Source organism: Hyalella azteca, unplaced genomic scaffold (genome assembly GCF_000764305.2).
Source record: "Hyalella azteca isolate HAZT.00-mixed unplaced genomic scaffold, Hazt_2.0.2 contig12938, whole genome shotgun sequence".
NCBI classification, from domain to species: domain Eukaryota; kingdom Metazoa; phylum Arthropoda; class Malacostraca; order Amphipoda; family Hyalellidae; genus Hyalella; species Hyalella azteca.
In genome coordinates this window covers 29,792-44,257 of record NW_025942878.1, presented here as the reverse complement: position 1 = coordinate 44,257, position 14,466 = coordinate 29,792, and the positions used below count along the sequence as shown (strand labels likewise).

The 14,466-nt window shown below is 42.4% G+C and overlaps 1 protein-coding gene across 1 annotated transcript in view; it reads left to right on the top strand.

The window, feature by feature from the left end:
• LOC108680977 (GPI ethanolamine phosphate transferase 1) overlaps nt 1-12,764 on the top strand; it is a 21,516-nt gene extending 8,752 nt beyond the window's left edge. Inside the window, exons 9-19 of the mRNA XM_047883462.1 lie at nt 3,909-3,987; nt 4,691-4,759; nt 5,519-5,711; nt 6,832-7,010; nt 7,426-7,546; nt 7,920-8,049; nt 8,787-8,837; nt 9,543-9,729; nt 10,441-10,551; nt 11,626-11,817; nt 12,416-12,764. Of these exons, the coding sequence (XP_047739418.1) occupies nt 3,909-3,987; nt 4,691-4,759; nt 5,519-5,711; nt 6,832-7,010; nt 7,426-7,546; nt 7,920-8,049; nt 8,787-8,837; nt 9,543-9,729; nt 10,441-10,551; nt 11,626-11,817; nt 12,416-12,679 (1,576 nt within the window). The 3' untranslated portion in view covers nt 12,680-12,764. The remainder of the gene's footprint in view (nt 1-3,908; nt 3,988-4,690; nt 4,760-5,518; nt 5,712-6,831; nt 7,011-7,425; nt 7,547-7,919; nt 8,050-8,786; nt 8,838-9,542; nt 9,730-10,440; nt 10,552-11,625; nt 11,818-12,415) is intronic.
• The last annotated feature ends 1,702 nt before the right edge of the window (nt 12,765-14,466 follow it).

Genomic DNA, 14,466 nt, shown 5'->3' with positions numbered 1-14,466 from the left:
CCCTAATGCCATGTTGTCACCCTAATGCCATGTTGTCACCCTAATGCCATGTTGTCACCCTAATGCCATGTTGTCTCCCTAATGCCATGTTGTCACCCTAATGCCATGTTGTTAACCTTATGCATGTTATCTCTTCCTGATACTGCTCTAAACTTGAAATAAATGATTAATAATTATAATGCCGCTCATCATCATCTGCCATCATTTGTTGGTGTTTGTCTTAGGAATATTCTTATATGTGATATAGCGTGCTACTGAAAAATTGTACTAACGTTGTACTAACTAGTACATAGTGATAATGTTGCACTAACTCATGATTGGTACTTACTACATAGTACTAACGTTGTACTAACTAACTACATAGTATTAACATTGTACTAACTCATCATCTTAGTAAGTTTTGGACGTAGCAGCCCCATGCCACCCTGGAGCGTCGCCTTCAGTATTGCATCCCCTACAGGCAGGTCGTCCTCGCCGCCGAGGTCCCGGGGGCAGCGGGACATACCTGCCGCGCAGGACATACCTGCCCTCAGTTGGGCCAGCTGATGCCCTCAGTTGGACCAGCTGATGCCCTCAGTTGGGATGCCCTCAGTTGGGCCAGCTGATGCCCTCAGTTTGGCCAGCTGATGTCCTCAGTTGTGCCAGCTGATGCCCCAAGTTGGGCCAGCTGATGCCCTCAGTTGGCCCAGCTGATGCCCTCAGTTGGCCCAGCTGATGCCCTCAGTTTGGCCAGCTGATGTCCTCAGTTGGGCCAGCTGATGCTCCCAGTCGGGCCAGCTGATGCCCTCAGTTGGGCCAGCTGATGCCCTCAGTTGGGCCAGCTGATGCCCTCAGTTGACCCAGCTGATGCCCTCAGTTGGGCCAGCTGATGTCACCAAGTTAGCTACGCAACACAGTGGAGAGAAAAGCAAAGCGCAGTCACGCATTTCCGATTTGTGGTCCGCTGACAGCAATGCAATTGCAGTTTCTTGCTCCAAAAGTGTATCAGGGAATAGTCCGTCGCAAAAGTCAGCACGCATCAGCACTGTAGTGGCTACTGCCACTGCGTCTGCCTGCTCTACGAATTTGCACGTTTGCTATGTATCAAGGGTAGGAGATGATATAATATGCACGGTTAGTCTTTCAGTCAAGCTAAACCTGTCTTATACGAGTCTTGGAAAATTATATTGATGATCATGAAAAGTCATGGAATTTTTTTTCCAAATACCGGTACGAACCCTGCTATTGCCATGTTGTCACCCTAATGCCATGTTGTCACCCTAATGCCATGTTGTCACCCTAATGCCATGTTGTCTCCCTGATACCATGTTGTCACTCTAATGCCATGTTGTATCCCTGATACCATGTTGTCACCCTGATGTCATGTGTTCACCCTAATAGCATGTTGTCACCCTAATGTTATGTTGTCACCCTAATGCCATGTTGTCTCCTTGATGCCATGTTGTCACCCTAATACATGTTATCTCCCTCTGATACTGCTCTAAATCTGCCGATCATCATTAATTTATATCATTCTGGTCATAACTACAATGCGCAGTGTTCCATCACAACAAAATATTTTCTAAAATTTTAAGTTGTTTTTCAATTTAGTTTATAAATGAGCGTTTCTATTGGAAGCCGGCGACATAATTGCTGTGGCGACTCTATAGTGTCACTGAGTATCTTTGTCCCCTACATTGTAGATGCTACTTAGGGAAACGATGCAGAGTAACATAATTTTTTTTACTAAAAGTCCATTCGATACTTTATCTGCTTGAATTTCGAATTTTGAACATTTTTGAATCAGGTAAAACACTAAAAAAATTATTCCCTGAAAAGAATCAACTTCAAAGCAACATGCAGAAATATAAAACTAAACAAATATATTTTATATCTAACATATAAAAATAAAGTGCATCTTTCACAGAAGAATGACTGGGCTACATTGTCCAAGTAGTGACACGATTACGGTATTCAGCACGAGAACAGATACGCCTTTTTGCCCAGCCAAACTGGGTCAGGATGAACCACAATAGGACTAAAAGTGCCTCGCTATTTTTGTAAATACCTACCTACTCGTTTCTCAGCCGCGGCCAGTCGTACAGCACTGGCAGTGTTTGACGCAGGATCGGAAGTATCGGAACCACGCCACTGCATCGTCATTCGCGGACGACACCAGGATATTAATGACCATCACGGACAGGACGGACAGGACGGACAGTGAGAGGTTGCAAGAAGACCTCTCTGCAATATATGACTGGGCCCTAGTGAACAACATGCATTTTGATCGCTCTGGTACACAGAATTGAGGACTCTGTCCTGTCACCTGATCTGCAGTATGCGCCGGAGACACCTCATGTGGAAGCCGTCGAGTTTCCTTTCGTGCCCCGCATAAGTTGTCCATGTCTCGCATCCATACAGGAGAGTGCCGAGGACGCAAGCCTTGTAGACGCACAGCTTAGTCTTCACGGTGAGGTTGAGTTGTTCCAAACACGCTGGGTTAATTTAGCCATGACGGCGGCCCTGGCAATCCTGCTATTAATCTCGTAGTCGATGGACAGTGAACTAGAGATGCTGGACCCGAGATAGGTAAAGTTCTCGACGACCTCCAGGGTGTAACCATCCTGAACAATGCTCGGGGGAGTCCCAGTGCCCTGGGACAACACCTTAGTTTTTCCCAGGCTGATGATCAGGCCAAACTCTTTACAGGCATAAGCAAAGCGGGTGATAAGCTGCTGGAGTCCTCCCTCGGTATGCGATGCCAAGGCTGCATCGTCGGCGAAGAGCATCTCGCGGATTAGGACCCTGGTGACCTTGGTTTTGGCCCGAAGACGGGCTATATTGAAGAGCTTGCGATCGTGTCTGGTGTTCATGAAAATGCCCTCGTTACTTATATTCCGCGAAGGTGTATCGGAGAAGCATGGAGAAGATGCCAAAAAGCGTGGACGCGAGCACGCAGCCCTGCTTAATTCCGTTGCTGGCTGGAAAAGCTTCTGAGGTCACACCGTTGAAGCAAACCGTGCCGTGCATGTTTTCGTGGAAGGACTTGACCACCGCGAGTAAGCGCGGTGGGCAGCCGATCTTCTGCAACAAGCGGAAAAGTCCGTCACGACTAACCAGGTCAAAAGCCTTCGTTAGGTCAATAAAGGCGATGTGAAGAGACATCTGCTGCTCATTGCACTTCTTCTGCAGCTGACGCAGGGAAAAAATCATGTCCACCGCCGATCGACCGGCCCTGAATCAGCATTGGGATTTGGGGTAGACGTTAGCGGCGAGGAGCTGCAAGCGAGAGCAAACACCTTTCCAACACCTTACCCGGGCTAACACCTTGCCAACAACGCTGAGGAGAGAGATTCCCCGGTAGTTGTTACAGTCACTTCTGTCTCCTTATTCATGTACAGAGTGACGATCTTCGCACCTTTCATGTCCTGAGGGATGTAAACCTGTTCCCAGCAGAGGCAAAGAAGGTCGTGAAGTCGCTGGTGCAGAACTGGTTTGCTGGTTTTTAATATTTCCGGATGAATTCTGTCGCTCCCAGGTGCTTAGCAGTAGGGCTAGGCAGTCCAAGTCTCTACTGAGCTCTTCCACAGCAGGAGAGGTATCCAATTCCCTCACTTTGTACTAACTCATCATCTTAGTGTTTCAAACGTAGCAGCCCCAGGCCACGCTGGAGCGTCGCCTTCAGTATTGCATCCCCTACAGGCAGGTCCTTCGTCCTCGCCGCCACCCCGGGGGCAGTGGGTCATAACTGCCGCGCTGATGCCCTCAGCTGGGCCAGCTGGTTACAGATACACAATACTTACATGATACTATCTCATGGCACACAGCTGGTACTAACTCATGGTACACTCATGGTACAAACTCATGGTACTCATGGACACTAGGTCATGGTACACTCATGGTATAAACTCACCGGTTACTTTGCCCAGGTACCTGCAGGCAGACGACGAGGTCTCCTACGTCACGAGGATCAAGAACGCCCTCAACAGAGGCAACTACACCGACGCTGTCAGTGCCTGTGTTATACAGCCTGTGTGATATTTATTTGTTTTTGTTATTATTATGTTTTTCTTAACATTCAGAATTCATTTGCTTTACTAGTGCCTTAAATTGATATTTAAACTCGGTAGCGTAGCTCGCTAGGAAGTTATCACGGCAACTAGAGAATATGAGGATGCAACTGAAATATTTTTAAATTTAATATTAAACTGCGGGAAATCAAGGCACATCTTAACGCGAACAAAATCAACGTTAGAAAATAGATGATACTTGAAATAAATTTCAATTTGCTATTGATCCATCACTCTTGATTCTAAAACTACGGTATATATATATCTTTTTGCAATTTCATTTCTATTCACTATTCAAAATTTCTTACACCGTTAGAAATAACTGCCAAAAAAACGGTGGAAAAGTCGTTTAAGTGGCCGGTTGCTCCGTTAAAATAAACTGTTTCACCTTTTTTTTATAAATCTTGTACGGTCTTCTTGTGTTAAATGGAAAAACGGCCACATTGTTTTTTTTTGTCCTAGAAATCAGATTGTAATATTTATGGGAGGTTAATGGAAATATTTTTTACTTTAACAGTTTAGCATAAATAATGGCGGTAGTTAAAATAATTATACGATATGTTATTACTATTACCCATGGAAGTACGGAACTATGTCTTCATTGTACTTGAATTAATGATGACGTGTGTGGTGACGTGTAGGCAGACGACGAGGTCTCCTACGTCACGAGGATCAAGAACGCCCTCAACAGAGGCAACTACACCGACGCTGTCAGTGCCTGTGTTATACAGCCTCTGTGATATTTGTTTTTTGTTATTATTATATTTTTCTTGATATTCAGAATTCATTTCTACTCCTAATGCCTTAAATTGATATTTAAATTCGGTAGCGTAGGTCGCTATAAATTTATCACGGCAACTGGAAAATATGAGGATCAAAGTGAAACATTTCTTAGATTTAATTCAAATTAATTTTTATTTAATTAATTAATTGCTTTAAATTAATTTTTAATTAATTTAAATCAAGGCACATCTTGACGCAAAGGCAATCACTCTTACAAAAGACATAAATACTTAGAAAAAAATTAATTTGACATTGATCTATCACTCATGATTCTAAAACTACAATATTAATCTATCTTTTCGCAATTTCATTTCTATTCACTATTCAAAATTTCCTTTACCTTTAGAAATAACCGTGAAAAAACGGTGGAAAAGTCGTTTAAGTGGCCAGTCGCTCTGTAAAAATAAACTTTCGCCGTTTTTTAAAATGTGATACGGTTTTCTTGTGTTGAATGGAAAAAACGGCCACACTGTTTTTTTTTTGTCCTAATTATCGGATTGTGATATTTATTACGAGACTGTAATGAAAATATTATTTACTTAAACAGTTCAGCAAAAATAATGATGTTAGATGAGATAATTATACGATACGTTATTACAAATAGCCACGGAACTATGGTATCATTTAACTTGAATTAATGATGACGTGTGTGGTGACGTGGCCTTCATCATTTATCATGGGCGCAGATGAGGACATGCGAGGTGTTGATGCAGTTGTGTGATGAAGGCATCGAATATTATCATCACTATCATCGTGCTGGCCTCACCATCGCCATCACACTCGCCTTCATCGGCTGGATCATCACCATACTCTGCCTGATACTCGAGGTAGGTACCGTGTACCGTGACCTGTACCGTGACTTGTACCGTGACATCTACCGTGACATGTAGCGTGACTAGTGCCGTGACATGTACCGCGTAGTACCGTGACATGTAGCGTGACTAGTGCCGTGACATGTACCGCGTAGTACCTGTCTCTTATACACATCTAGATGTGTATAAGAGACANACTGCTGTCTCTTATACACATCTAGATGTGTATAAGAGACAGGGTTAAACCCTCTAAGAATGGATAAAACCTTTAAGCATAATCTAATTACCAGTTTTAGATGCCCGAAGCTTTGCCGATACCTTTCGTACCTACAAGTCTGGTAATGAAAGTTGCCGTCGTTCGGCAGTGGCCAGTGTGAAGTAGTTACTCCTAAAAAGTCAGTTTTCTATGGGCTTATTTTTAGAGAACGGAATTGCAGCACTAACTTTCATAAAATAGCGTAACTCTGTTGCTCAAGAGCACAACATTTTCAAATGAATGTCATATTTCTCAGATATTGACATACTTTCCTACTTACAGCACAAATAGAGACATGATTTAGATCTGACAAGTCATTTTTCCAGTCCCAACAGCGTAATGATGACCTGCCAATAATCGAAAAGTGCATCACTGTTTGGCCAAAAACTCGGTGTCATTCTGACTTATGTTATTCTACATTTCTGATTTCGTCTCTCGTTTCGTCTCGTTTCATAATATCCTAGACACAATTTGTAAATTTCGAGACACAATTATTGTCCCAATTTCCAACTGTATTTTAGGAAATGTTTTTCTTTGTCTTCTTTTCTGGGACATTTGTCGTCTGTCCCGCTCTGTTTCAAGGGAACTTTTCGGAGACGCGGAGTTTACTAGACATGTCATTTAGGTGGTAGATCTTGCATCTAGTTACAGTAGCTAAATTAAATTAGATATTTGAGTAAAGTCTTGTGTCGAACACAATCATTAAAAACATTCTATGGTGATAGGATTGCCACACAATTAATACACGATTATGCACACAACTTTATTCGCTAATTTACTATGTAACGCAGCATACATAATATATCTTGTATTATTATTTATGTACGCAAGATATAAAATACTATATCTGCTAAATATTTGCAAAAAGCAGTATTTTTGTTATTAACCACACTTCAGGAACATTAAATATTAAAACATTGATGGCTGGCAGCGGGAGGCGCGGGGTGGCGTGTCACGGGCTACCACCTCCTCCCCGTGGTGGTGTGGGGGGCGCTGCTGCGCCGCTGGGGGGGCACCCTGAGGGTGACGTGGCTCCTCCTGCGTCAGTTCAACCTCGTCTGGGAGACTGCCATCCGCCTGCTGGCTGTCCTCCTGGCCGTCCAGATCCTGGTATGTCCTGCCATCCGCCTGCTGGCTGTCCTCCTGGCCGTCCTCCTGGCCATTAATTTCTCTCACTAATATTCCGTCGTAACAATAATAGTGAATACATCTATTAATATTTTATCACTATTTATATCGTATAATATTATATTGTCATTGTAGGAATAATATAATAGACCATTAATATTGTTGAATATTAATATTGAATATTATTAAAATATGTTTGATATTATTTTTTTTAATATTAATAATATATATTTGATATTACTTATTATTGAATATTATTAAAATATGTTCGATATTATTTATTATTGAATATTATTAATTTATATTTGATATTACTTATTATTGAATATTATTAAAATATGTTTGATATTATATATTATTGAATATATTACAATATTTTTTATATTTCCATGTTGAGGTATTGAGCTTCCACGTGCGGGAGGCGCTCGTGGGGGGCCTGCTGATCGCGGGCTGTTGGCCGCTGCTGACAGCACCGCCTTCGTCAGCAGCGGGGCGTCCAAAATCGGCGTCAGCAACAGGTACTTCTTCGTCAGCTCCGGCGTCAACAACCATTATTTTTTTCCGCCATGTTTGGCCTCGCTAAAAAAAGTAAAGTTAAATTAAATTAAATAAAAGTCTTTTATGTTTGAATACGAGTTGACTGGCATAGAAATATACGAGTCATATTGTCCAAATTATGACGTTTTGCTCGTAAATCTGCGTGATAGCTTTTTTTTCCACCGAGAGAAATGTACGAGTCATATTGCCCTAATTGTGACACACGTGGTAGCTTTTGCGTGATAGCCTTTTTTTACCGGGTCAAAATATATATTTTTATGACCCACACAAATTCAGAAACCTAAGCCCATCGCTATTAGGACAACACCCCCTCATTTCTCTGTGTGTGCGCAGGTCCATCACCGTCAGGAGGACGTGAGGGGATGACAGCGCTGACGCTGGCGTGGGTGGGCGCCTGTCTTCTGCTGTCGTCCTTTGCCATCCTGCCTCCCGTCGTGGGCATGGCGCCCGTCTACCCTATGGTGTTAGTTACTTGTATACTACCTGTCTACCCTATNTTTCATTGTATAAATCACAAGGATAATCTTAGTAAATATGCTGCCTTTCATTGTATAAATCACAAGGATAATCTTAGTAAATATGCTGCCTTTCATTGTATAAATCACAAGGATAATCTTAGTTAATATGCTTTTTATAAATTGTATTCTGATAACATTTCTGCGTCACTAGTTTAACTGCAGTATCGCTGACCTCGAGATGTAAGAGCTGAATTTTTCAAGGAAATCTTAAATGCTTTACTTTGATATGCGTTATGTCAAATGAATCTCTCGTGACGATTTATTTCATTCATCTACTCTTTTCATAAATTTCATTTAGTAACTTCATTTATCTAATGCAATCAATATTTTATTATTTCATTGATTTATTTATTATCATTTTTTCACTAATTCATTTCATTCAACCACCCATTTCATCATTCATTTAATACCTATCATTTATTCACTTATTCATATCTCTCATCTACCCATTTCGTCATTCATTTAATATCAATTACCTATTCCTTAATTCATTCCATTCATGCACCCATTCTAATATTAATTTCATTCACTAGTGAGAAATAAAATATGTTGTGTTTACGAAGTGTGAAAACTCGAGCAGTTCTGGCGAGAAACAACAACAATGTTGCTCTATTTAGTATGGAACTTGGAATATTTTCGTGTGTTTTTGGTTTATTTATTATAATAAATGATCTTTTTCTAGGATCCTGGCTGGGTTCACGGCATTGCTGCTGAGCTGCTTTGCCCTCGTCTGGTGAGTTGTGACTGAAGTGGGTCATGGGAAGTGTCATGTGAGTGGTAAAGTGTGTCATGTAAAGTGTGTCATGTGAGTGGTAAAGTGTGTCATGTAAAGTGTGTCATGTAAAGTATGTCATGTGAGTGGTAAAGTGTGTCATGTAAAGTGTGTCATGTGAGTGGTAAAGTGTGTGATGTAAAGTGTGTCATGTAAAGTGTGTCATGTAAAGTGTGTCATGTAAAGTATGTCATGTGAGTGGTAAAGTGTGTCATGTAAAGTGTATCATGTGAAGTGTTTTATATTAAATGTATCATGCAGTGTGTTTTGTGAAGCATGTCATGTAATGTGTCTTTAGGCAAACTTATTCTTAAGATTCGGTAAGGAACTTTATTTATCGAAGCCCGTAATAATCCCAAAACTCAATGTTGTTGATGTGAAAAAATTAAGCGCGACTCCATAACATTGATATATCATTTGCATAAAATCATCATAACATACAAACATCACAAACAGAAAGTTAAAACGAAGCTCCTGCCGAATCATCAACTATCACCAGCAATAATGGTGATGTTGATGATGATGATGTTGATGTCATGTAGCGCCCCCCTCAGAGACATCATCCCCTCACAAACATCATTGCGTGATGTGTGTGTTGATATGAAGAGATGTTAATGATTTATAAGAATGTTTACGTGCATGTTTAAGATGTCGTATCCCCCGCAGGTGTGGGGGTGATGGGGGTGGTGGGCTGACATGGCTGACGAAGGCGGCGACGATGCAGGCTGCCGTGCTGCTCGTCACGCTCGCCGTCATCGTCAGCACCAGCGCCAGCATCACCAGCAAGAGGGGCCTGCCCCTCCCCAACCAACTGGTGGCCTGGGGGATACTGGGTGAGATGGAGGGATACTGGGTGAGTCAGCATCGTGCATCAGGTGGCCCAAATGAGGGCGGATGAACGATAATCAGAGGCGGCGATCCATCGTGGCCTGGGACTGCTGTGTCCCAAACAAGTACCAAGATACCAAGACAAGGCCAGATCATTGGCGCGACCTGCGGCACCGATTTGTCGGGGGTTCGAACCCCGGCAAGCCGCGAACATTTTGCGGTGCCGCATGGAGGGCTTACAATGTGGCCGTGGGCGTGATAATTGATGATTTCATTTATTACTACTCCTAGTTCATTTATTTATAATTAATTTCCTTAATACTTATCGTGTTTATCTGTGATAATTGGTGATTTTATTTATTACTACTCCTAGTTTATTTATTTATAATTAATTTCCTTATTATTATTCGTATTTATCTGTGATAATTAGTAATTTTATTTTTTCCTACACCTAGTTCATTTATTTATTACTATTCCCTTATTACTGCTCGTGTTCATCTGTGATAATTCATAATTGGTAATTTATTTATTACTACTCCTACTTCTTTTATTTATAATTGATTTCCTTATTACTGCTCGTATTTATCTGTAATAATTGGCGATTTTAGCTATTACTACACCTAGTTCTTTTATTTATTACTATTTATTAATTTTATTTCTTATTTATTACTATTTACCACTATTACACAGATAAACACTGCTCGTGTTTATCTGTGATAATTAACGATTAATCTGACGTCAGCTGGCGGCGCTGAAGTACGCGACGTGGCGCGGTGCTGACGACGAGGCGTCGCTGCGTCAGCCGCGGCTGCTCGACTGGGACGACGTCAGACGAGCTTACTTCTTCGTATCCTTTGTTGCTTTACACTCACTGAAATGCGTGGGTCTCTTTGTTAAGGTTTGACACACTTTCTTCCTTTGTTGCTATACACTCACAGAAATGCGTGGGTCTCTTTGTCCAGATTACGAAACAGTTTCTTACCTACAGCGAGTGGACGTGGCACAGATGCGCCCGTTAATGGGCAAAACTGGGTCTGGATGACCCACATGATAGCAGAAAATTTCTATCGCTATTTGGACAAAGTCCCGCTTATTTTTCCGAGTGTATCATCATCAATAAAGAGTTGATGAATTTTTGATCATTAATGTCACTGTTACAGCTTATTAGGAATATGATTCACTTGTTATCAACTATTTTATTTATCTTCAATTTATTTTGTGCTTTTCTGCTTGAATATGAATCATCATTACTTGTTATATTATAATAATTTATTATTTGAACAATAGCGATCATTCAATGAAATTATTCGGCATTATTTCATTCATTTTAGGTGTTCATTTTCGTTTTTTTTTGTGTTCATTTTTTTTTGTCTAGGTGGCTGTGAGTCAGGGAGTCAGGTCTGAGTGGCTGTGAGTCAGGGAGTCAGGTCTGTATCGTCATTGAAGAGTTTGACAATCATAAATATCACTGTAATAGTTGATTAGAAATATGATCCACTTGTTATCACTTATTTTATTTGTTATCTTTAATTTATTTTGTGCTTCTCTGCTTAGATATGAATTATCATTACTTATTATATATTCTCATAATTTATTACCTGAACTATAGCGATCAATTAATATGATTAGTCAGCACTATTTCATTCAGTTTGAGTATATATTTGTTTTAGTATGTACCGAAAGTGCTATTGTACAGCCGCGTCTGGCGTGGGCGTGGCCGCCTCGGTAACAATAGTCTGACCTTACGCAGTGGCTGTGAGTCAGGGAGTCAGGTCTGGGTGGCTGTGAGTCAGGGAGTCAGGTCTGGGTGGCTGTGAGTCAGGGAGTCAGGTCTGGGTGGCTGTGAGCCAGGGAGTCAGGTCTGGGTGGCGGTCTTCTTCATAGTGTTCTCGTGGCGTGGTGACCTTAACCTTATACTCAGCTGTTCTTCATAGTGTTCTCATTCTTCGGCATCGGTAACCTGGCGAGCGTGAACAGCTTCGACCCAGTGTTTGTGGCGCCCTTCGTGACGGTGTTCTCGCCCTTCGTGATGGGCGGCCTGCTGCTGCTCAAGATCCTGCTGCCCTTCCTGCTCGTGGCCTGCTTCTTCCACGCAGTCTGCGTCCTGCTGCAGGTCAGTAATTAGTGATTATGCTCACTTTTTCAATTATCTTCCCTAATTACTGTGTAATTTTAGGTGTGGAATCATCCTAAATATGTGATCCACGTGTTGCAAGTGTTCCACGTATGGCAGGTACCACTGACGCAAGTGTTCTACGTGTCACAAGTGTTTCACGTGTTACAGGTACCGCTGACGCAAGTGTTTCACGTGTCACAAGTGTTCCACGTGTTACAGGTGCCGCTGACACAAGTGTTACACGTGTTGCAGGTGCCGCTGACATAAGTGTTTCACGTGTTGCAGGTACCGCTGACACAAGTGTTACACGTGTTGCAGGTGCCGCTGACGCAAGTGTTTCACGTGTCACAAGTGTTCCACGTGTTACAGGTGCCGCTGAGTGTTACACGTGTTGCAGGTGCCGCTGACATAAGTGTTTCACGTGTTGCAGGTACCGCTGACACAAGTGTTACACGTGTTGCAGGTGCCGCTGACGCAAGTGTTCCACGTGTTGCAGGTGCCGCTGACGCAAGTGTTCCACGTGTTGCAGGTGCCGCTGACGCAAGTGTTCCACGTGTTACAGGTGCCGCTGACACAAGTGTTCCACGTGTTGCAGGTACCGCTGACGCAAGTGTTCCACGTGTTCCTGATCCTGAGCGACGTGATGGCGTTGCAGTTCTTCCTACGTATCCGCACGTCGGGCTCGTGGCTCGACGTGGGCACGTCGCTCAGCCACTTCGTGATCAGCACGTCGTCCACCGTCGTCCTCTACGGCCTCGTCGCCCTGGCCAGGGTCCTCAACACGGCCTCCATCGGGCCCAGACCCGCCACGTGTGGCAAACCCGTGCTGCCCACGCGGACCAGGCCCCACCGAGATTAAGAGGCCCCGGGAGTAGAATGCTGAATATATAAATAAAAGATAATGTTTATAAATGTTATGTTATGTACTTGTTAGATAGTGTGGTCCCTTCCGACCAAAAACCCACCAATGCAAACACATTTAGTCCCGAGTTGGCAACTAAAACAGAACCTCCCTAAAAAAAATTGTGTAATGCCAAAGCTTCTGCACAAGTTTCGCAACACTCGACGTAAAGCTATTCTGGGTTGCTTGGCCACCCGATCGAAATGCTGCAGCTTCTGGTGAGAATCTCCTTTCCGACTTTATAGTCGCATGAGAACATTACAAGTTTGTTCAGACAGTACTCTAAAAAAATTTAGAGCCGTGCGTGACTTTGATATAGGGAGCGCCTAGTACTCGAAGGCACGTAAATAAGCTTCTCCATGTCCACTTTTTGGTCAACTTTCCGATCTCGAGTGAGACAGCTGCGTACGTACGCACGCGGACGGACACAGACTTGATTCTTGTACATACATGTGTATACATAGTTTTGTAGGTACTGACAAGTTCGCCAATGAACGTTCGGGAGACTTCTGCCCACTGCCTTCCGCGTTGGACAGCTTGCAGGCTTGGTAGGCTTAGCCAAGCCCACTGTTGCCATACTCTCAGGAGACTATGAAGTCAGTAAGGCGATTTTGACTGATCGCTGATTGCGATCAGGTGACCATACAGACCCAGAATAACTAACGCGAGTATAGCAACTTTTGGACTGAGGCTGAAGCATGCCCCAAATTTTGTTAGGGGTATGACAAGCTGCTGAGGGGCTGCACTTCAAGCCCGGCCGAAGCGGACATGAGCGGCTGATTTACGTGCTCCCCGAGCCCTGGGCGGCTCTCATATAAATTTTGTTATGGTTTGTCTCGGGACGCGAACACAGCACTCGGAAAAAGGAATGGATCATATTGTTCAAATAGTGACACGCCTTCTGTATGTATCACTGATACGCCTTTTTGTCTTGTCAAACTGGGTCAGGACGATCCTCACAGCAGCAAAGAGCGTGTCGCTATCTGGACACGCCCTCTACCCCACGCGTTCAATCCCCCAATTCCATCCCCTTCGCCATCGAACATTCCTATCTTTCTAGTCTTATTTTCTGATGATTTACTTTTTTTCTAATGATTAATTTTATTATTATATTAATTGTAAACTGCTAAGCAATACGGGGCGCTGCTAAAAGACTGAGCTCCGCCCGTATTACTAACTCGGGTAGGTAATGATGATGATGATTATGTTGTACATATTATACACTGTTGACGATAACGCCGATACTTCTGATTAATTTATCATCATTAATATTATATTAGCGATCTCTGGTTACGCTACGACAAATAACGCTGGCATGTGAAGGTATCTCGCGGTTGTGAAAGTCTTGCATTGTATTTAGTTTCAATTTCGTAATTTAAATAAAGGTATTAGTTTACTGAATTGAATTATATTCGTCTTTCTTATTTCCCAATCTTTTATTCTCCCACTTTTTATCTTTTCTTCATTCCTCTTCTACTTCATCTTCCCTTTCTTCATCATTTTCTGAAAATAATCAAAGTTCGTGTAAGTATGAAACTTGCTTGTATGAGTAAAGAATGTGCATGTAATGAAAGTGCACGTGAATAGATGAGTGCCACGTTATGTATGTCATTTCAATAAATGTAGCTAGCATCCAGCGAGGTTATTTTTCGACGAATTATATTGAATTGCCTCATTTCTCATTCACGCTTTTCGCAATTATTTCAGTTCGTCTTTCAGCACTTGCTTTAGTTTGCAAAAAAATG